The following is a 24,371-nucleotide window of genomic DNA, read 5'->3' as shown; positions in this document are numbered from 1 at the left end:
GTGCAGCATAGGAAAGTGATGCAGACAACTGAATTGCTCCATTATGTGGCAAATTACATAATAGCTTAAATCTAAAAATTCAATCCAGATTAAGGTAGAAACTTAGATTGTTCCAGAGTTTAAGTATGGGATAGTAACAAAATTCAGATTGCTGAAAGGCATTAATCAGAAACTTGCTACCAGCACAATACGATTTGATTTATTTGGAGTATGAGGAATAACAGTGTCACTCCTACTTAGTCTGTCTGTACACAATTCAAACTCCATGACTATGGTCTGGCTAAAAGTCACAAAAAGAAAGATATTCTATTTTCTAGCACTACTAACGTTTACCTTAATGTACGTTTTTTTAGAAAACACTTTTCTTCCAGTTGCCAATGATCTTGCGCTTGGAAAAATTTCAATTTTATAAGTGTAGAAAATTTGAACTTAAAACCTGGAACAATTTTACCTGATAGGTCCAGAACAGTGCACAAGATGCAAAAATTAGCACTGGGTCATACATCTCTTAATAAGGAATAATGTTTGTGCTTTTATAAATGAAGTTAATTACCCTCAGCAGCTGCAACTCACTGCACACAAAGATACTGATGTAATCCTTGCAGTCCCTTCTCTCGGCCAGCGCCATGTAGCGGCCATCCTTAGTGAAATCCACCCCTGAAGGTCAAAAACAAGAATTTAATGCATGCCTTTTATTAGATTGTCAAAATCTTGAGGTTTTATGCAATTACATGCACAAAATTCCTAAAACCCAATCACCATTATTTGATATAATTACACTAAAGCTTTGTTAGAACTGAATGTTTTAATCACAGCTTTTAAAAGAACTTTTAATATCATTTAAAACAGGTGTTTATAAACTCAATATTATGCAAATACAAGATAGATCCCTTCACATACCAAAAAGAATTCAACACAATAGCATTCAGAGACTACTTTACATTAGTCCAGAAAGTTAACCGGGCATTTCCAGGTGCATGTTCCTGAGATTATACGGTCTTCCCAGAAGAGTGTCAAACTGGGTACCCACCAGTTAGGCAAATTATTCACATTTATTCTTGGGTATCATCCCTACTTAGCTCTGTACCCTAGTTCTGGGATTCCAAATCCAATTATCATGCGTCAACAGCATCACAGATCAGTTTGGCTGACAAACTATAGTTGATACTTGAAGATTACTTCAAGCTTGTATTTTTAAATTCTTTTTGGACTTACTCAAATTAACATGACTTGAAGTTTCAAATTATGGCAATGCAAAAATCTATTCCTCATTGTTATAAATTACAGAGGTTCAAATAGAAAACAAAAATATTTGTCTTCTGAGAATTTGTCAAAAACCTGTGGATGTTAACATACATGTGATTTTTCCTTAAAAGAGGTAATAACTATGTTCGTTCTTAAACAGCACATTATCAATCTTCTTTGTTGACAAGTTGACAGTTTCCTCAAGGTTATCCAAACCTACTCTAAAACTCAAAGGCTTGGTGGAGTACTTGGAAAGATGATGTTACATGATGTGATCAGAGTACAGACCTTAAATACAACAGTCACAAAGGAATCCAGGAGAAACTTCTGCCTGAAAGTCAAGAATACTGAATACTCTATGACATGGAATACTTGAGGTGATAGTCTAGAAACGTTAAAATATAACCCAAAAACTTGAAGCAGAAAGGAAGAGAATAATATACTGATATAGTTATCAGGAGCATAAATGGCAGGATGGTTGGACCAAGTGGCTGGTTTCATTGCTACCTAACCATTCAAAGCTGAAGATATTCAGTCTGAATTTACAGTCACCTGGTGGTAAAGGTTGGTATTTTACAATTATTCTCCGGTCAGATAGCAGACCAAAGAATGATTGGTTTCAGCTGAAAGTGAGCAGTGATGGTAAGAAATCCAATGTACAGTTAGGTTAATTAATCTTGATTTTGCTTATTTCTCCTCCTCAGCCAATTGGAACGTGTTGATTCTTTCTTTCTCCCTGTTCCTTCAATTCCACATTACTATAGCCTCTAAGACAGACATGCCAGTGGTCCAGACAGGTAGATATTCAATCATTCCTCCTGAGGAAACTCATCTTAAGAAAGCAGCCTGTTCAAGATCAAAAGTTGCATGGTGGAAAAAAAACTACAATTCATTTGAAGTGTCCTTTATACCCACTTTGAATATGCACACAAGGATTCTCCAAGAAGTTCTTTTATATTTCACTTTCTGTAACATCTACAGTACAATTCCAGAACTTCCTGACAGAATAATGAACAAATAGCCAACCTTCATACACTAAATGGGATTAGGAAAGGCCCAACAAATAATAAAAAATATCATAAATACATCCTGGACTAAAGTATATATAAACTATGAAGTGTTTACATTTGTCCTTAATTCCACAAGATTAACACTTCTTATGTCATCCTTTGAACCAACATTGTTCCTCCACTTACCATGCTGACAAGCTTTGGGATACTTGATATAAGATACAGATTTGGTGCACAACGACCAGACGGTGATTCTCAGCTGTCAAGATAGATAAACATTTATTTCATTGCTGCAGCAAGTAAAGAATGCAGGGACTCCAACTCAGCTGCAATCCTGCAGAAATTGATCTGTGCAGGCTTGCTGACTACATTTCTACAATGAATAACAACCCCATCTGAAGAAATTACAAAATGTTATGCAAAAACTTAATTTTCAGCACACTGCTCATGTGGTAATCTTAATGTTATATTTAACCTGAATACAAATGCCAGACAGTTCCAAATATAGGAGCATTATAACAAGTCAGTTCAACTTGTATATAGTGTTGCAGGTTATCCCTAAATCTTGAGATAGGGAATGGGATAGAGGGGGAAAAAATTGGCAGGCCAAGCTTTCAGATAACAACTATCTTGCATTCAACTGAATACTGTATGTGTCATTATCTGATACAGAAGTTAAAAAAACCTAAAATTCTGTAACCAACTGAGTTACCAAACTGTTCTTAAAAATCTTCTGCTAGCACATACTTAAAAGTCATCCCATAATTTAATATGCAGCACATATTTCTATTTACCTTAAAACAATCTATAAAGCACTACCCACATGGAATATTGATGCAATAACTTTGTGGAATTTTCTTCTTACAATGCTGGCAACACAAAGCAGCAATAGATTTAATAAAATCAGCACGGCAGTTACACTACAACTCCTCTTCACCAATGGCTGCACATAAAGATAGTAATGAACCAAAATATACTGCAAAGTTGATTCTTAAGGTAGGTCAGGTGAACCAATCTCCACCAATTAGTTGATTTTGGAAGCAGCGCAAAGTGATAAGACAATATTTAGTCCAAAAATGTTTGGTGGAATATATTGGTATAAAGCCTAAATTGTGACCATCCCTTGCCTTGCCTAGTATAAAAATTTCAGCAATTACCTCATGTTCCTGACTGACCAAACAACTTTGGCCTATGGAACCTCTTCACCAGTAGTATCAGCAGCTCCATGAGAGGTGAGCAAGGTGTGCATGTGACATGCGTGCATGCACGCACACATTGGGGGAAGAGGAGAGAGAGGCAAAATGATGTTTGGCTGGTAACATACCACAAGAAAACTCAAAATTATACTCCTTATTTACAAGCTGATTAAATTCAAAGAAGTCTTGATGTTGTAAAATATTAAAGAGTTCTTAAAAATATTTTAAAACTGAACACAAAGGGCATTTTAGTTCCAGCTGTAGAGCTCTCAGCTGTTGTTTCACAAGAGAAAGTGATCCTGAATTGTGCCACTATATAGCCACTTTTAAAATAGAATACAAGTTGCTGACATTGTCTAAACATGGTAACTCAAGATAGCTTGACCTAGTGCCATTTAAAGAATGCCAACTTTGACCATCACAATCAAGGAAGGATTAAGCTTCAAACTTTAATTAAATTCAGCCAAATGGTTATCTACTTACAGAGAAAAAGCAATGAGCAACGAAATACAACTCTCCAAATTACAAATGGAAATCCTAGAATAACTCACTTAAATGAAGCTGGTCTTTACCTGGAGGCCATAAATTAGCATCTCTATTACCATTTCACACAGTTTTTATTTAGTTTTGCATTTCCTAATTTACATTATAACAATGATAATAATAATGCCATTCAGTCTATTGCGCTTACTCCACCAATCTTGGGTCTCCTAATACCCATCATCTCCTTTTTGGTTTAAAAAGATTTTCAGCCCCCACCTTGAATATATCCAATGTGCTCTGGCCTCTAGAGATGCAGCTCATTTTATATGCAGTTCAGCTTGTTGAACATCACTTCCAGTATGCAAGTAGTTTTTAATATATAAAAATTTCCTGTGCCAATTAATTTGGATTTTGTTTTGAAGCACAGAGTGAAAAGACATCTGTCTCCATTCTCTCTTTCCTTGTCCTTGAGACAGCACATTTGTGAGCCTCAAGTTTTTGTTAAGATCGGTAAACATTTAGTAGATATATTTTTAAAGAAGTATCATGTTTATCATTTATCGTTAAGATTTCCTTGCACCACAAATTTACTTCTGTTTACATGGCATAGTGATGGAAAGTTGTATTACCTTGGTTAACACCGAGAATAATCGACAGTATTAGTATATTCAGGCCAGCCGCAATCTTGCCTTGAATTTAATATGCATTTTACCTCATTTTCTCCAGTTCCACAAGATGTCATTAAAAACACTGAAGGAAGCTTCTGTCTCAGGTGATTTTTGAGAAATTGATTAACTCGCTGTATTGCTTTGTATATCCATACTGTGAGGGCAGTAGACAATGACTGTCTCCACCACTTTTTAGGGCAGAAAATGTAAAAGATTCACACTACTACAGCGTTATACAATTGTTAGTTCTGAAGAACAAACTATGGTGCAGTGTTATTTAAGATGGAAGTTGGAAAGTTGTTACTATACAATTTTTTTTAACTCTTCCATGTACTGAGGTACAGTGAATACTTTGTTTTTGCATGCCATCCAGACAGTTCATTCCAAACAAATACACAGAAAAAGCGCAAAAGGGAAAGCAATAGCAGAAAGCAAAATGCAGTGCTGCAGTTAAAACAGATGAACCTCAAAGGTAGAAAGTCAGGGGCTGGTGTTTTAATTGAAAATATTAATATAAAATGTCGATTATATTTAGATTTTTGTCAAGTGGACAGCGAAGTAACACTGCTGGTTGTGCAGCTGTCTCACAGCGCCGGTGATTAGGGTTAATTTCTGACCACTTGTAACGTCTGTGTGGTGTTTACGAGTCTGTAAATTTCCCCCGGCTCTCCATTTCCTCCTGCCCACCAGCCCAAAAGATGTGCTATCTGTTTGGTAACAGTAAGTAGTTATTTAACCTAAGAGTAGATGGCAGGTGTAGCCAACAAGATTTAGGAGTGGGATTGGGAGTTTGGGATGGTTAGAGTAGTGCTATTAAGCACTTATGAGAGAAGAATAAGTTATAAGAAAATAAATGAGGTCATGGGGTTGATCTGAGAGTCAGGATAGACTCCTATGCCTGTAACTTAAGGTATAGGGGAAACTGCACCAAGTTCTCTTTCTAACAGGCCATTCCAAAGCAAAAACCCTTTCAAGATTTTGCAGTGCCAATATTATACCACGTTGCAATAAATTCAAAGATAAATTATCAAGTCATAATTACATTGTTATCTATGGGAATTTCCAATGTGCATTTCCTATCTTAATCAGCGACAACTCTTTAAAAAAAGTTCCTCAATGGCTGCAAAGCACTTTAGGATGTCCTGAAAACCTCTATATATATGTCTTTCTTTCCAAAATGAGACTGTCTGCCTTGTCCAAAATACATCTTGAGCTTGTAATATCTGTCAATAATGCAAAAGGCTAATATACTTCGGGGCTGAATGACACCAATGACTGCTGCTGAAGCATTCCGACAGGTGCTATGCTGGTAACCACTGTACAAAATAACAATTATAAAAAGCTCAAATATCCTTCCATTAGTAAACCAGACTCTGCTCAGTCAGGAGGTCTCTTTTCCCAGCCATGTCTGTCAGCATGGGATTTTACTGAATTACACAGTGACCATTCCACACCATAAAACATTTAACTGAATGACTTTAAATGCATTTCCTGTATCATTTCAATTCTATTTGCTTTGATTTAGAGAGGGTGCAAGACCACTGCATTGTTTTCTATAAGTTAACTTTGTTGATTCTTTCTACAAGTTAACTTTGTACCAATACAATTCTTAAATCAATGTTCTGTTTCAAAAAAACTTAAAATGCTTTTGAAAAATATACTACCCCAATGGCTTACTTGGTAAAGTCAGTATGTAACTTAACCAACATTGACAGTAATTATATGCAGGAGATGGCAGGTCTCAAGACATGTTAACCCAGCCTTTATGATGCACTGCAAGCTTAATTGCATACAACTCAGAATATACAGGAAAAGATCAATGTTGCACTTGACATCAACTAGGACAGTAGCAGAGGTGCTTTCACTGCTCAAGTCCCATTGTTCATGACTAGGTCCCTGCCAGGCCATCATTGTGTTGGCCCAACAACACAAAAAAACAGGGTAAGATTATACTAGTGCCTGGCACTTCTGGAATCACCCCCACAGAAGGAAGAAGCTCTAGCAAGAATTAAGCAGCAAAGAGCTATACAGTTAAATAATGAAATATTTAATATAATAATCAAATCCTTCATTTAACGGCATATTTTTTCTAATGGTACTGTGGATTGGTCAAAATTTATCAAATAATCATTCACCAACCCCCCCCCCCCCACAAACCCTTGCCAATTCCTGGTAGAAAAGTCACTTGTCATCCCATTTCAGCTATATTTGGAAACTTTTGAAATGGTCAGGCTAGGAGACGCAAGAGAAGACAACAAATAAAAAGGGCTTGTTAAACAGGCATTAAAATAAAAGGTGCTGAAACTATTAGGTTAAGCTAAAATAGTCACAAACCAGTCAGCTCTAACATATTGACGCAAGGTCATCAGAATGCTGTGTGTAATGCTTGTTTTAGGATATGATGTAGGAGCAATGGTCTATGAATTTTCAGACATGAATCACCATTTATAATTGCATCATTCAAAACAAGATCTCATATTACCACAATATGAATTTAGCAAAGTGATACAACCCACAATTACAATTCATTGAATCTCATGACATCTCAAATAAAGTTGCATACACTTCTGGTCACTTCACTACAGGAAGGATGTTGAAGCTTTGGAGAGAGTGCAGAAGAGGTTTACCAGGACGCTCCCTGATTTAGAGGACATGTGCTACCACAAGAGATTGGACAAACTTGGGTTGTTTTCTTTGTAGCAGCAGAGACTGAGGGGAAGATCTGATAGAGGTTTATAAGCTTATGAGAGGCATAGATAGAGTAGACAGGGAATATTGTTTTCCCCAGGGTAGAAATGTCGAATACCACAGGGCATGCATTATAGGTGAGAGGGCGTAGCTTCAAAGGGGCCTGGTATGGCGGTAGAGGCAAATACATTAGAGGCTTTTAAGAGATGTCTAGATAGGCACATGAATATGAGGAAGATGGATACTCTAAAATGGCAAACCTCTAGTTCAGGAACACCCAATCCAAAATGTATGCAAGTATGTCTAAACAAGATGAAGGAATGATAAGCAGAGATAAATTTAAAAGGACTGAATGGTCAATTATTTAATCTGCCCCAGTATTCAATATGATTGCGAATGATCCTGTAACTTGATCCAATATTCCTGCTCCTTCTGCATATCTCTTAATGCTCTGTTCTGAAATGTTTCATAAACATATTAAGTGAATTGGTCTCCATGGCTTTCTGATTAAGACTTCCACAGATTCACCACACTCATAAAAATCTTCTGAGCTCAGAGCTTAACAGCTAACAATATCTCTTGAGAAATCAACCTTTAGTTCTAGTTCCCTAACCAGGATAACTTTCTTGTCAAGTTTAATCAGATCAAGACTACACAATGCTCAAGCAGTCCCATGAAAGCCCTGCATAATTTAATCAAGACATATTTGCTTCTATGCAAAGAAACAATTCAAAAAGACAATAATAATCTATATGGAGGAATTTTGTGGAGGCAGGAGTTAGAGGAAAGTGTTAGTTAAGAAAGGCAGGCTGGAATTAATTGGCTAATTATGGGAGAGCGTTAATGGGAGAGAATAATGAAGGAGTGAGAAATATAAATTTGAGATATTTGAGTGGAGAGGGAGTGGGTAGCAAGAGTCAATGTATTGCTATTAGGGGTCCTGAGTGGGGCTTAAGTCTAGATGAAACAATTCTGGAAAATGCGAAGCTGCTGAGGGCACTGGCCCATGTTGAATTTGCACTATATGTAACACTATTTTATTTGGCAATAGAATATAAGTTCCACAGATCATACCATTAAGAAAAAGCTGTGACATGACACTAATTCTCTGAACTTCACTTGCATGTTCAAATTTAAATATTAGAATAACACTAATTTTTAAAAGCATACATGTGGTGTGGCAGTTTATCGACATTTCTGAAAATGATGGCAAAATAATCAAAATAGAGAAAACAAATTACATACATTTTTACAGTCTAAGGTACTTAATTCAGGCTTCATTATCAGTTTATTACTGTGTCTGAATTCCATCACTGGACAGCTTTTTAACTCCCTCACACCAACATATTGTGCAGGATTAGTAGAGCAAGTGGTAGCTAACAACTGCTAAGACTCGAGTCCTATTTCAGCACAAGGCTACAGACAGCAACAGTTGAGGTTGTCTGTGGGGTCATTAGCCTTACTTACATGGAACTCTGTAGTATTGAGAATATGACGTCCATCAGGACTCCAACGTGAGGCCACTAACCCAGCAGATCCCTCATCAATCTTGCAGTGCCAATCAGGCTGCTCCAAGGACCAGACCTGTTTTTAGAAGAGCCACAAATATGAATACAGACATTGGAAACAATCTGTCATAGAACAGCTAGTACTCTTCATTCAGTTCAAGAGGCAGAGAGAAGTGCTACGTAAAAAGCATTTCGGAAGTCTAGTATTTAGAAGACAAGCTAAAGCATGAAAGACTGGCGCTGGATACCTCTGCAAAGGTAACTGATCTTTCCTTTGATCCTTTCCTTATGATTTACAGCAAATATTCATGATTTGCAGCTTTGTTTACTGACTAATGAACAACAGATGACGGGTTTGTACTCAGTAGTATATGAGATTAATATGACAGTTGTCTAAATTTACAAAATGCAATATTTGCAATATAGCTTGAAGTGTGCATTTTGCATAAGATAGCAGTGGTGAAAAAATTGTCTTAAACAAGCTTTCACTTTGTTCCTTATTCACACCCCATCCCTCTTGCCTCTGTTTGCAACCATTATCTCTAGATATATTTTAAATCAATACTTGCCAAATTTGCAGTGTAAATCCTATATTAAAATAGCAGTTCTAAGTCACTAACAACTTGCAAATCGCTGCCTGGTGATGCAATTTCTGCAGCAAAAATCAAAACCAATAAATATCAGATGAAGCAATTTATTATTCTGCATTGTAACTCCTTTCCTTGCTGCATCCTACATTGCCATCAAATCCACCATTTTATAAAAGTATATGAAACAATGAAGCAGAGAAGAAATTATGTAGAGCTTTAGCATAATTTCTATAGGTTAGCTCCTTTTGGCATTACTGCAGCCAAATCTCACTCAAGAAGGGCAGTAACTTTGTGAGGCAGTAGATGGGCACTTGTACTTGTGGGATCATATTCCACCAAACGGAACTGTCCCAGCATTTATTGGGAAACGGCAAGATTATTTCAAAATGTCTATTCTGGAACAATGTTAATTCTAGTCAATTTTAGAAATACTTTTAGCAATATTTTGATTATACATTCTTAACAAGTGTGCAAACTTGTCAAATGTTACAAATTTACACAATATTTTGTTCAGTAAATCAAATACCCAAGTTTTCTAACTAAGCAAATTGATGTTGCACTACAACATATCACTGAGAACATAATTAGATTTAAATCATTAAGAGGTAATGTACAGGTGCCCCCCACTTTACAAAGGTAGAGCATTCCTATGAAACCTTTCTTAAGCCAAAATGATGTAAAGAACCATTAACTTATATGGGAAAAATTTTAGTAAAAGTGAAAATCCTCTTTGTAATGCGAAAACAAGTTACTAATGTAGATCTTTTGTAAAAGCGAAGTGGCGTAAAGTGAACATTCATAAAGTGGGGGGACACCTGTATAATCATAACCTAAGAAGTACTTTAAATGGATTGACAAAAAGGAGACATTAAGTGAACAATGGCTTATTATACCAAATGGCACTTTTCTCATCCAACTGAAACATAGACTATTGACAAGGAATTCATTTTCCACTTATTTCAAGGCGGCACTGAGCTGCGTGACCATTGAGGTTATGCCTCAGACTTAGTTGTTTTTTTCAGGTTCGTAGGGATGTTTTGGGGGATAGAAGAGGGAGTTAGGGGTGAATTAAGGGTCAGGCAGGCATTAAGGACAAAGACCAGTGATTCCCAAGATCAGGGATCATGGCCAGCAGTTTATAAGGACAAGGGCTGGACCATGTCCTTGTAAAGAATACAATCATGTACATAGCTCGCATCAACAGGACCTGGCTGCCAGGAAAACTCAAGCTGTGGTGCTTCCAGTTTGGTATACTTTCAAGACTCATATGGCCTTTAACAGTGTATGAAATCCCCATTAACAAGGTGGAAAAGCTCGAAAGAGTGATCAGCACACATGTGAAACAGTGGCTTGGACTTCCATGATGCTTAAGTCTTGTTGGACTGTACGGGAATGGCAAATTAGAATTACCAATTGCAAGTGGAATTCAAATGCACCAAAGCAAGGCTGGTCATGACCCTCACTGAATCTGAAGATACTGGTTATTCGAACAGCGGCCCCTGTGTGGCAACAGGGAGGAAGCGGGTCCCATCTGAAGCCGTTCAGAGTGCTAGGTCTGCTCTTCACTTCAGGGATGTGGTTCAGGTAGCACCATTGAGCCCTCTGGAGACGTCGTGGGCTTATCAACGAAACATCAAAGAAGGATGGTACCCACCTGATGACCACGATGAGGTACCTACCCTCCTTGTCACCACTCCAAGCCCACCGCCAACATCAAGAGTGCCGACTTATCATAAGGATTCAAACATCAAGTCCTATTAGCTCTACTCTACTGTCAGTCAGGTGTTAAGGACAAAGACCAGTGATCCCCATGATCAGGGACCATAGCCAGCAGTTTACAAGGACAAGGGCTGGACCAACTACCCTGGTTGGTGAGACCCAGGGTCATAGGTCTCTAGGGGCAGGAGGCATGAGAGCTGGTGACCACCCTCCTAGGTTGGCAAGTCCCAAAATTGGAGTCCAAAGGATGAGCTTCATAGTTCAAAGCCCTATTATTGGTGAATCCTGGGGTCAATACCGGAAGTTGAACCCTGAAGCCCAAAGACCACAAGTCCAGCAGTCAAGGCTCAAAGCCCCTGGGTTGTCATGCTTGGAAGTCAGAGGCCCAATATCTGCAAGTCTGGACTAGGATTGGACATTTAGAGAGCCAATGTCTGTGAGACTGGGAGTTCAGAGCCAAGGACTCCAGGGGCAGCTTGTCCTGAGGTTGGAGACCTATCTGTGTGTGTGAGCAGCAGGGTGGGAAGGGGATTTGTTTTACTGTTATTGTTGCTGGTTGTGTTATTCTGTTGGAAATCGTGGGGCATGCTATGATGACATCAGAATGTATGGCAACACTTACTGGCTGCCCCCAACACATACTTAGGTTGTATGGGTTGTTAATGCAGATGATGCATTTCACTGTATGATTCATTATATGTGTTTTTAATAAATGAATTTGGAACAATGCTTATATTTGTTTCAGTTCATTTTCAACAAACAATGGGCATAAAACCCATACACCTGGACATTTTTCATCATACTAACTGGCTTAAAAAGATTTTGGCCTGATGACAAACTCAGGAGTTATGGATGGTATCATTACTGCTACAAGTGTGTAGTAAACTGTTCACTTTCTGAAACTGAGCATTTGGAACTCTAACAGTGTTAATAACGTACTGCTTCAGATTTCTACCCTTTACATCTGAGTGTATCAGGTCATATATATTAAAAACTGCTCATAACTTATCACAGAAGTAAAACACTAATCAAGTTAAATTACACATGAAAAGTAACTAAGAATTTTCACTGTACCAGTAATGGTGTGCATTATATTTGTGATCACGCAAGGAGATATTGTATCAAAGGTCTAAAGACTTGTGAGAAAGGTAGATTTTAAGAGAATATTTTAAGAAAGAAAACTACACCAATTTTCTACTCTCACCTCACATCATTCAAACCACTTCCAATTTAAATTGCTGTCATTCTCTGAGGGGAGGGGATGACAGGAGACTAGAAATAGATTCTATATACCTGGGAACTAAATTTACATCTTCTTTTAAGTGTCATATTCTGCAGAAAGGATGAGAACAAATTTATCACAGTGATGGTTAAGTTATAATTAAAGCTTTATTGAAAGTTGTAGGAGGATGAATTATGAAAGGAACTGAAACCTGATGAGGGATTCTAACTTGAAGCACCAGTAATGATGGGCACAGATTTTGGAAGCAACAGCACATTCAGAAAGTTGAGATGAAATGGTTGAAGAAAGACAATGGATTCAAGCACACGTAAATAAAACAATCTATTTTGTAGAAAAGTCAGTGCTTAGCAGAATAATCCATTATTAACAGCTAACAGAGAGATAGAAAGGCAAGTAACATTGACTGCAGTTTTGCAGATTTTGGTTTGGGGGAATGGAAAAGTTAAGTGTTATTGACAAACTGAATTAGAGGAGGGCATTAAAGGAGAAAAAAAACAGAGAAATGTGGACCGGGGCTAAAAGAAGCAAATCTGATATTAAGATTAAAACTATCCATCATCTCCTTCCTGATTAAATTGAATCGTACAAGGAGATATGCGAACAATGGAGTGGTAACATTTTTCCAAGTCAACATTGAGTGTAACTTTGAGGGAAATATGCAGAGGATGGTGTTCCCAAATGCCCGATGCCCTTGGTCTTTTTATTGGCGCACGTTACAGGTTTTTAAGACGCTGATGTCAGCTCAAGTATAATGAAGATAGTAGCAGAACCAAACACACTTGTATTCCACCCACCAAAGCCATCCCACATCTCTACTCTTCTTTAAATAGTGTCATCTGGGAGATACGGGTGGTGGGGTGATACACCTCTACCAAAGAAGGTGTAGGCACTCCTTCCCTCCACGAGCCTGCAGGTCACCCTTGGACAAGACATAGCCCCTGCTTAGCACCCCCCCCCCCACCTCCCCGATCAGACTTACTGAAGCCGTGGGAGCAAGTGGTGGATGGCAGCATGAGTAGCCGGTGCATATCACAAGTCCTGGTTATGCAACCACTGACACCAGGCAGACAATCTCTTAAGAGTATTGATAATGGCTGGGGTCACTCATCTTGTAAAGACGCTGCCCAGAAGAGGGAAATGGCAAACCACTGCTGTGGAAAAATGTGCCAAGAACGATCATGGTCAGACCATGATTGCTCACATCATATGACACGGTACATAATGATGACAGTGATCTGAGAGGTAAAGCTTCTAAGTCATAAAATGCCATCTTCAACAGTCCAGTATTTACTCAGTATTACTGTACATTAAGGCTAATGATCTGGAGTTCAGTTTGAACACAACTGTTGATTCAGGAGAAGAAAGAACTACTAATGAACCAAGGTTAATAAAGTATGCAAAATGGCTCTGCCAAATTAAGGCCTCAAATTTTCTTTCAGCAATATTCCCAACTAATTTGCAGCAAGTCCAGCAGATTGTTCTCACTCTTTGTGCAACACTGATACAATTCCAGTGTTAAATATGGTATTTAAATATTTAATATGGTATTTTAATATTAAATTTTAAATACAGTTTTGTAGCGATGTGCTACACACAGCGCTGAAATAACAACACGCTGTCGGTAAGTCGTTTCGAGACTAGTTTATTCAAACTTCGCGGCGCTGGCAGTTAATCCCTAGTGCCCGCCCTCTTCGGGCGGAAATGACATCAGAGGTGCATTACCAAAGTCTCCGCCCGCACGGTGGCTATTTATGAGCCGGTTCGCCTGCACAGAAAGTGGGTCGCCACATAACCCACCCCCCCCAGAACTGGCGATACACCCCCCAATGTCCATAGTCTGGATCAGCCTCTGTTTGGGAGGTCTGCCTCTGCGCCGCGGTGCCTGAACCTCGACCGGCTGCGCCAAGTCCACATGGGCTGGTTTGAGTAAGTCCACCGTGAAAACCTCCTCTCTCCCCCCAATGTCCAGAACATACGTGGACCCGTTGTTGTTGATCTCCTTGAACGGCCCCTTGTACGGCCACTGTAGCGGTGCCCAGTGTCCGCCCCTTCGTACAAACACAAACTTACAGTTCTGCAGGTCTTTGGGTACATGGGTCGGGGTCCGTCCGTGCTGTGAAGTCGGTACGGGGGCCAGGTTGCCAAGCCTTTCGCGTAGTCTGTCCAGGACTGCTGTGGGTTCTTTCTTTTGCCCCCTTGGGGCTGGTATGAACTCTCCCAGGATGGCCCGGGGTGCGCCGTACATCAACTCGGCCGACGAGGCGTGCAGATCCTCTTTGGGCGCTGTGCGAATTCCAAGCAGGACCCAGGGGAGCTCATCCACCCAGTTAGGTCCTCTTAGGCGGGCCATGAGAGCCGACTTCAAGTGACGGTGGAAGCGTTCCACTAGTCCGTTCGACTGTGGGTGGTAGGCAGTTGTGTGGTGTAGCTGCGTTTCCAACAGGCTGGAGGTGAACTGGGTGCCTCTGTCGGAGGTAATGTGGTCCGGTACCCCAAAGCATGCTACCCAGGTTGCAATCAGTGCTCGGGCACAGGAATCGGCAGATGTGTCGGTGAGCGGGACCGCCTCTGGCCACCTCGTGAACCGGTCTACCATAGTTAGGAGGTACCGCGCTCCTCGGGACATTGGTAGGGGGCCCATGATATCCACATGAATGTGGTCGAACCTCCGGTGGGTGGGTTCAAACTGCTGTGGCGGGGCTTTAGTGTGCCGCTGCACCTTAACTGTTTGGCACTGCGCGCACGTTCTGGCCCATTCACTGACCTGCTTGCGAAGTCTGTGCCACACGAACTTTCTGGAGTCCAGCCGGACGGTTGTCCTGATAGATGGGTGCGCCAAACCATGTATGAGGTCAAAAACTCGCCGCCTCCAGGCTGCCGGGACAATGGGGCGAGGTTGGCCGACAGCCACGTCCCACAGGAGGGTCCTCTCACCTGGGCCTACGAGAAAGTCCTGCAGCTGCAAACCCGAGACTGCGGTCCTGTAGCTGGGCATCTCGTCGTCTGCCTGCTGCGCCTCTGCCAGTGCTGCATAGTCCACCCCCAGGGACAAGGCCTGGACAGCTGGTCTGGAGAGCGCGTCCGCCACGACGTTGTCCTTCCCCGAGACATGCAGGATGTCCGTCGTGTACTCGGAGATGTAGGACAGATGTCGCTGCTGGCAAGCCAACCAGGGATCGGACACCTTCATGAACGCGAAGGTCAATGGTCTGTGGTCCGTGAACGCGGTGAACGGCCTGCCTTCTAAGAAGTACCTGAAATGCCGGATTGCCAGATACAGTGCCAACAGTTCCTGGTCGAAAGCACTGTACTTGAGTTCGGGTGGTTGTAGGTGCTTGCTGAAGAATGCCAAGGGTTGCCAGCGCCCCTCGATGAGCTGCTCCAGCACCCCACCGACTGCTGTGTCGGATGCGTCCACCGTGAGTGCGGTCGGAACGTCCGTTCTGGGGTGCACCAGCATCGCGGCATCTGCCAAGGCTTCCTTGGCTTTAACGAAAGCAGCCGCGGCCCCCTTGTCCCAAGTAATGTCCTTGCCTTTACCTGACATTAGGGTGTACAAAGGGCGCATGATACGGGCTGCTGAGGGGAGGAAACGGTGGTAGAAGTTCACCATACCAACGAACTCCTGTAGGCCTTTGACCATGTTGGGCCAGGCAAAGTGGCGGATCGCGTCTACCTTGGCGGACAAAGGTGTTGCCCCCATCTTTGGTAATCCTGTGGCCCAGGAAGTCGATGGTATCGAGACCGAACTGGCATTTGGCCGGGTTGATCGTGAGGCCGAAATCACTCAGGCGGGAGTAGAGCTGGCGGAGGTGGGACAGATGCTCCTGGCGACTACTGCTGGCTATAAGGATGTCGTCCAAATATATGAACGCAAAGTCCAGGTCGCGTCCCACGGCATCTATTAGCCACTGGAACGTCTGTGCGGCATTCTTCAGGCCGAACGGCATTCGGAGGAACTTGAACAGGCCAAACGGGGTGATAAGTGCTGTTTTGGGGATGTCTTCAGGGTGCACTGGGATTTGATGGTATCCCCGGACGAGGTCTACTTTGGAAAATATTCTTGCCTCGTGCAGGTTTGCTGCAAAGTCCTGTACGTGCGGCACGGGGTAGCGGTCTGGAGTTGTAGCCTCGTTCAGTCTGCGGTAGTCGCCGCATGGTCTCCAACCCCCAGCAGCTTTGGGCACCATGTGCAGGGGGGAGGCCCATGGGCTGTCGGACCTCCATACGATCCCCAATTCCTCCATCCTCTTGAACTCCTCCTTCGCCAGGCGGAGCTTTTCCGGGGGGAGCCTTCGTGGAGGGGTGGTCCCTGGGTCGGGATGTGGTGCTGAACCCCGTGTCTGGGCATGGCTGCCGTGAACTGCGGTGCCAGAATCGATGGAAAGTCCGCCAGGATTCTGGTGAATTCGTTGTCTGACAGCATGATGGAGTCCAGGTGTGGGGCTGGCAACTTGGCTTCACCCAGGGAGAACGTCTGGAAAGTCTTGGCATGTACTAGTCTTTTCCCTTGCAAGTCGACCAGCTGACTGTGAGCTCACAACAAGTCCTCCCCCAGGAGTGGTTGGGCCACGGCGGCCAGTGTGAAGTCCCACGTGAACTGGCTGGCGCCGAACTGCAGCTGCACTGTGCAGGTGCTGTAGGTCCGTATCGTGCTGCCGTCTGCGGCCCTCAGGGTGGGTCCTGGCTTCCTGTTGCGGGTGTCATACCCCATCGGGGGCAAGACGCTGATTTCCGCTCCGGTGTCGACCAAGAAGCGGCATCCCGACTGTTTGTCCCAGATGTACAAGAGGCTGTCCTGGTGGCCAGCCGCCATAGTCATTAGCGGCAGCTGGCCCTGGTCCTTGCAGGGCGGGCGACAACAGCAGGCTTTTGTGCCCGACCGCTGGTGGTAGAAACACCACTGTTCACTGGCCTCCTCACTCCTGCCTCTGTGTTGTGTGCGCCCCCCTGCCGGGCCTGGTCTGGTCCGCTGTTGGGCGCGTGGCCTGGTAATCTGACCGACGGACACTACGCTCTCCCTCTTGGCTTTCCACAGCACATCTGCCCGGGCCGCCACCTTCCGGGGGTCGCTGAAATCTGTGTCGGCCAGCAGCAGATGTATGTCCTTGGGCAGTTGCTCTAGGGACGCTTGCTCAAACATGAGGCAGGGCTTGTGTCCGTCAGCCAGGGCCAGCATCTCATTCATCAATGCTGACGGCAGCCTGTCTCCCAAACTGGCCAGGTGAAGCAGGCGGGCACCCCGCTCATGCTGTGAGAGGCCAAAGGTCCCAATGAGCAGCGCTTTGAATGCTTCATATTTGCCTTCTTCTGGGGGCGACTGTATGAAATCTGCAACCTGGGCGGCCGTCTCCTGGTCAAGGGCGCTCACCACGTGATAGTAATGCGTGGAATCAGAAGATATCTGCCGAATCTGGAACTGGGCTTCTGCTTGGCTAAACCACACGCGTGGTCGCAGCGTCCAGAAGGACTGCAGTTTTAGCGAAACTGCGTGAACAGATGAAGAGTCGGTCATCTTTGGTCCAAATCCCGTTTGGACCGTCAAGGTCACCAATGTAGCGATGTGCTACACACAGCGCTGAAATAATGACACGCAGTCGATAAGTCATTTCAAGACTAGTTTATTCAAACTTCGCGGCGCTGGCATTTAATCCCTAGCGCCCGCCCTCTCCAGGCGGAAATGACATCAGAGGTGCATTACCAAAGTTTCCCCCCGCGCGCTGGCTATTTGTGAGCCGGTTCACCTGCACAGAAAGTGGGTCGCCACAGTTTTATATTAAATATAATGATATTCATTATATATTAAAAGTTTACTGTTCAATATTGTTTATGTTTTGCATACACAAAATATTCACTATTCAACATCCCAAGGCATTTAAATCTATTAAATGCATAATAGCTATATTTCCAGATGCACTAAGCATAGTACAGAATAGAAAGAAAATATTGAGACTAGGTCATGACCAGAACCTAAATGAGTTATTCTCATTCCTACTTCTCTATACATTTCTCTTCATTCTTAGTGAATACATGAACTGGAGTCCACATCTTAGAAAAATACATGGCATACAATAATCCATCCTGTTGAAGAATATATATGGATATGAAAAGCCTTCTGAACAGAAAGATTAATAATATTCATAGATGCAAATTACCTGCACGAGACCACGCTTGTACATGGCACACAAGAGGAAGAGGGAGTCTGCTGACCACTCGATATACTGAATCTGGTCCAAACATGTATACAAGTGCAGGACTTGCAAGGTGTGCGCATCACGGATTATCAGACGGTACTGGACACAAGCTGCCTGCATGAATGGATCAAATTATTAAATTCCGTTTGATAATCTCCCCAACTCATAAAAACACAAATCAGGCATCCTGGCACCAGTCATTCAAAATTGCTATCTATATTATATGAAGAAATACTATGGGAATACAGACCTTGCATATCAGTGCCCTATATACATTGCTAGAAAACTCAGTGGCTATTTTATTAGGTACAGGAGGGGAACCTCGTGTGGTTTTCTGCTGGTGTAGCCCATCCAATTCAAGGTTCAACTCTGAAGGAGATGCTCTTCTGCACACCACTGTTTTAATACGTGGTTATTTGAGTTACTGTTGCCTTCCTGTCAGCTTGAATCAGTCTGGCCATTCTCATCTGACTTCTCTCAATAACAAGGCCTTTACATCCACAGAACTGCCACTCATTGAATTGTTTTTGTTTTTTGTTTTGCAGCCTTCTCTGTAAACTCTAGAGACTGATGTATGTGAAAATCACAAGAGATCAACAGTCTCTGAGATACTCAAACCACCCTGTCTGGCCCCAATAATCATTCCATGGTCAAAGATATTTAGATTACATTTCTTCCCCAATCTGATGTTTGGTATGAACAACAATTGAACCTCCTGATCATGTCTGCAAGTTTTAATGCACTGAGTTTCTGCCACATGATTAGCTGATTAGATATATGCATGAACAAACAGGTGTATAGGCATACCTAATAAAGTGGCCACAATACAGGTATTCACAATTCCAGGCATGTTTCAATTGATGAAGGACAGACTCTGATCCTCATGAAGCAGACAGTGTTCTATAGCATAAAGGTTTTTATTGGCAAAAACAACAAATGTCATAGTACCATTATTTTATAATGGACCCTTTGACCGTCATTTGTGCTTTAAACCTTATTTTTTCCAATGAGAATAGGTTGAGCAAGCTGGGGATTTTGCTATTCGAAGCAAAGGAGGATGACAATCAGATCTAGACCACATTTGACTATTAATTCTCACATCAAAAGGGCACTCAATTTAACAAACTACTATGTGTAAGTATAATCATAAAACAACTTGGATCCATTCTCAAAAGTAAACAAGAAAAAGGAGTAGGCCATTCAGCCCTTCACATTGGCTCTAGCATTCAGAACAGCTAACTGTTCATGTGGTTCAATTTCCTGTGTAAACTCCATATCCATTTGTTTTTTTAATATATTATGCTCCACAGCCCTCGTGTCCAGAATTCCAAGGATGCACTCCTCTCTGGCAAAGAAATCTCTTCTCATTTGGAAAGTCTAAGCCCTTATTTTGAGATTGTCCCTTGATTTTAGACAACCCAAAGGAAACATCTCGCCAACTACCATGGCAAGCCCTATTATCATTTTGTTCTCTCAATATTCTAAACAAAAGAGAAAAAGGTTACTCAGAAATCTTTCCTCAGAAGCAAACTGCCATGAATCAATCTACTGAATCTTCACTGCACTCTTCTATCACAAGAATATTCTTTTGAGTTAGGAGGCCAGACCTCTACATATTCCACATATGATCTCATTGGGGCCCATCCTGTTTGATTTTCCTCAATGCTTGCTGTGCCTCCAAGTCAGGGCTTCATAACCTGTGGTCCACAGACCCCTTGCTTAATGGTATATTGGTCCATGGCATAAAGTATAGGAACCCTTGCTCTAAGTTAACTTTCAAATGGCGCTCAAAGTTATCCATGCCCTCTAAAACCAACACCCTCCAATCTTTCAGCATTTTGAAAAAGACTAACTTTTTCTTCTCATATTTTTTACATTACATTCCATGTATAATTTCTCCATGTATAGATTGGACCATTGAGTTATGGACTGCAGACTTTTTTCAGACTTATGGTCTTTTTATTGCATTGTTAATCGCATATTTTTCCCATCTTATTGTGCTAGGGGAACGTGTTTGGGAGTTGATGATGAGGTTTTTTTTGTGCAGGGGAGAGGTTGTTTGGGGATTGATGTTCCTGTTCTGTTTTTTGTTGGGGGGGGGATGGGGCTGATGATTGGGATGTCATTTTTTTGGGGGGTGGGGGTTGATGTTTGTCTCTGAACGACCTTCATGTTCTTTCTTTGTGTCATGGCCATCTGGAGAAGGCACATTTAAAGTTGTATATAGATCCATGCTTTGACAATAAATGAACCTTTGAGCCTTTTTTTTCTTCATCCAGTAACTTAATCTAGACTTTCTGATGCCTTTCTGCATCCTCCTCAGAACTTGAATTGCCATTCAGCTTTGTGTGTTCAAATTTGGATATATTACATTTAATTTCCTAATAACTGTGAGCAGCAGAGGCCCCAATATAGATTTCTGCAGCTCTCCACTAAAACAACCTCTCCCTTTGTAGGCTACTCAAAATAATGGTCTAGAAGACTGTCCTGTATTTTATATATGGACTGGGTAACTTTCTATTTTCTGCTCTATGTTGCACTAATTTCAGCCTATAAAGTCCATCTCAGTGGAAAACCGTTATTCCCTCGTGTCCTATGGCTTGAAATCCATTTCTTCCAGGCCAATCTTTATAGTCTTTTCATATTGACTGTATGTCAATTAGAATATGGTTCAGCTGCAAATTAATTTGAATTATACGCATATATGATTTCATGAGCATACTGAACTTTGGCACTCAATTTGAATTTAGAAAAATACCAAACTTAAGACCTTCAAGATAAATTACATAATCCATCAACAAGAAACAATCTCAATATTCCAGTGGGAAAAATAAACAACATGAATTGGGATTGAAACAACACAAGTTTTACAATTTCCAGTTCTCCTTCCTTACCATTAGTCCAAGCTCCTGGTTTACTAGCCATTAGTTTAACTGCTATAGCACCAGTTCAAGTATTGCTCTGGACATAAGTCCAGCCTTGCTTTGTAAAACATCACACCAAGTTACCATCCAGTTTTTAAAAAATACATTCATTATCACCTCCACAATCATCGACTTCCTGACGGTTTTATATTGCCCCAACATCAGTCTTTTAATTCCATAATGTTATCTTAATAAACCTCTACTACCTAGTTCACCTTCAGGTATCCAAAAGTCTAAACCTTCAGACATGTTACACTAGCTTCATCAACCTTCTCTTACTTCCAGGAGTGCAATCGTTATCACGCATAATTCGCCTTTATCAAATACACATCAGCTGTCCTTGCTCAATTCAACCCCACACCACTCAGGCAATGAATTACTTCCCAAGTATCACTCTTATATGGGCATATGTATCAGCAGTGAAAAATCTATAAACAGTCCCGAAGTCGACGATGACCAAGTATTTCAATGGAGACACGGGCCGTGCGGCAATGAAATTTCTTACCGAGTACCGCCCATCGGGAGATAGTCTGCACAACTGGTTCGACTGTTTAAACAGTTCGGAGAAATTCATTGTCAGTATAAGCCTTGGGACCCTTCGTCCAGCCCAAGCCTCAATACTCTTGGGGCCCGGTCCGAAACCCTCCTCACTCCTTACCCCTGTCCTGACTACAAGCCCCTTCACTCCTTGCACCTGCCCGGGCCGGGGTCCTCCCGAACCCTGGCTCTCCCCGGTCTTCCTGGCCCGAGGCCCAGGCTCCTCCCCAACTTGTTCTGACCCAGTTTCCGGGAACCGGCTCGAGCCGAAAACCGTTGAAACCACCAGTTGAGGTTAGCTGCGGGGCGGGATCAAGAAAGATAGCAACTCGGCCAATCCGGCACGAGTGATGGCTTTAACTTCCGATTGATGGGCTCATTCGCCAATCCAGTTTGGTCCAGTGGAGGGAACTGAGGCAACAGAGAACTATGGGAGTTGTAGTTTATGATGCCTGGCGGTGTACCGGGAACCAACGGTTTTCAATATTTCGAGCATGTGATTCCTCCCGCAAAGGAAAGGTATGGAGAAAAGCACCGATTGCTAATTCACCGTACGGAGTAGTATGTTATATCTTGTATTAACTTTTTTTTGACGACACAACTTGACGATTTAATATCAAAACAGAATATGCTGGAAATACTCAGAAGTTCAGGCAGCATCTGCAGAAAGAGATAACGTTTCACATCGAAGACCCTTCGTCCGAAGTTATAAGATATAGCAGGATTTCAACCCAGCTCAAAAGTGTTAACATAACCATCATCCAATCATTGCAATCATCTTTAATCTTTAAACATTAAACGTGCAATCTTTAAATACTTTATTGAAGGTAATCTGATTCGTGACAAATTATAAACTGACAAGATAAAAATTCGACTTTAAGATTCTAAATAGTCTTTGAATTACACCTTTATTTAAAAGAGCTATCTTTTAAAGAAAGGATATTATTTTTTTCAACATTCTTACGATTTATTTGACTATAAATCTGTATTGCATCCCCTCATCGAGTTTGTATAAACATTACCAAAATAATCTGTAAGAACAGTGGTACGAAAGCGCAATATTCTTCTAGTTTTTCTACAGATCACTCACCGGAGTATATCAAGGCCCTTCTAACATTGCTGGATCAAAATCTTATTATTCCCTATTAATTTATAATTATTATTGCCCAATGTCACTCCATGCACTCTACTACAACTCTGGAAAAAGTTCAAGACCCCCAATCATATTCTCAGGACAACTATAGTCAGTTCGTAAATCGAGCATTGCCCTTCCTATGAACAAGTTAAAAATATAAGCAATAGCAGTTCTTTTCGAAAGTAAGAAAACCATAATCAACTGTGGTCTAAAAAGTAACAGAAGGCCTATAAAATGGAGCAACGAAAAGTAGAGAAATTGGAAAACACATTGCGATGTAAGATAACGGTCCTTTCCAATGTGTAATAATAATTTATACTTTTTAATTCATGCTGAATATTGACAATTACATTTACAGGAACCATGGACTTTGCTCCACGTTAACGTATGTAAGTATTTAATGAAAGGTTTCCGACTTGAAATATTAACTGATTCTCTTTCTGCTGATGTTGCTTGATCTGGTGATAGTTCCCGGTATTTATTTCAGATTTCCAGCATTTTTTAAAAACATGTTTTCCTCTTTTAGAAATTCTTCCTTTCTGCTTTAGACTTTTCAGTGCACATCACGTTGCTGTATTCCTCCTTATCTGCGTGTTGACTATTGTATCAGCTGGGATCAGCTGTGTCAAAGGTTTGCCCGTAATCGAGGTCGGCTCCCCGATGCAGTACTGGGGGAATCTTATATTCCCAAGATATCCTTCAAATAAGACAATGAGCAGAAATCCTGTTAGATTTTTCTGGTGATCCTCATTGGTACTAAAAGAATGAGAGCTGGAATTGCTAGCGAAAAAAGACACTAAAATTAAATAGGTTAGTGATAGGTTCCACAGTGATCATATTTATGTATATTAGTAAATTATCGAGTGTAAACGTTTAAATATTTTTTTTTACAATGTGAGTGGGTGCTGCATAAATGAGGGTGTTTTGTTTCCAGTTAACCAAACTCAGACGGGGCTTTCTAAAATTCATATTATATAATGCACCTCCAATTTGGCTCTGTAATTGCCCATTGGACCTGCTGTTTTTTTCTCGAATGATTTTGTCTTTCGATTTGAATTTTCTTTCAGTCTCATTAGTGATAGTCGCTTCGCGCGGCTTTTTGCTGAGTCTTCTCCACTGTTGATTGTATTTTCTTCCCGCCTGTACGAGCCCAAGTGGCGGTTGTGCCTTCGGCAGACGGGACTCTCCCACTCTTCCCGTCTCTGAATGAATCGGCACATATATTTATATA

The 24,371-nt window shown here is 41.6% G+C and overlaps 2 protein-coding genes across 7 annotated transcripts in view; one reads left to right on the top strand and one right to left on the bottom strand.

The window, feature by feature from the left end:
• Nucleotides 1–22,307, bottom strand: part of wrap73 (WD repeat containing, antisense to TP73) — a 32,667-nt gene extending 10,360 nt beyond the window's left edge. The window contains exons 1-6 of one of the 3 annotated variants that reach the window (XM_073032174.1): nucleotides 21,974–22,307; nucleotides 19,352–19,444; nucleotides 18,506–18,658; nucleotides 8,758–8,874; nucleotides 2,442–2,514; nucleotides 554–657 (exon numbers count right to left, since the gene is read on the bottom strand). In XM_073032174.1, the coding sequence (XP_072888275.1) occupies nucleotides 554–657; nucleotides 2,442–2,514; nucleotides 8,758–8,874; nucleotides 18,506–18,529 (318 nt within the window). In that variant the 5' untranslated portion in view covers nucleotides 18,530–18,658; nucleotides 19,352–19,444; nucleotides 21,974–22,307. The remainder of the gene's footprint in view (nucleotides 1–553; nucleotides 658–2,441; nucleotides 2,515–8,757; nucleotides 8,875–18,505; nucleotides 18,659–19,351; nucleotides 19,445–21,973) is intronic. The other 2 variants (XM_073032173.1, XM_073032175.1) reach the window with 2 other exon arrangements.
• Nucleotides 8,929–24,371, top strand: part of tp73 (tumor protein p73) — a 228,472-nt gene continuing 213,029 nt past the window's right edge. For 3 of the 4 annotated variants that reach the window (XM_073032167.1, XM_073032166.1, XM_073032172.1), the window contains exon 1: nucleotides 8,929–9,056. In XM_073032167.1, coding sequence (XP_072888268.1) covers nucleotides 9,025–9,056 — 32 coding nt within the window. In that variant the 5' untranslated portion in view covers nucleotides 8,929–9,024. Of the gene's footprint in view, nucleotides 9,057–22,505; nucleotides 22,525–24,371 lie in introns of those variants that run through there. The other variant, XM_073032170.1, reaches the window with a different exon arrangement.

This window comes from Hemitrygon akajei, chromosome 29 (genome assembly GCF_048418815.1).
Source record: "Hemitrygon akajei chromosome 29, sHemAka1.3, whole genome shotgun sequence".
Classification (NCBI taxonomy): Eukaryota; Metazoa; Chordata; class Chondrichthyes; order Myliobatiformes; family Dasyatidae; genus Hemitrygon; species Hemitrygon akajei.
This window is presented reverse-complemented; position numbering and strand designations above follow the sequence as displayed.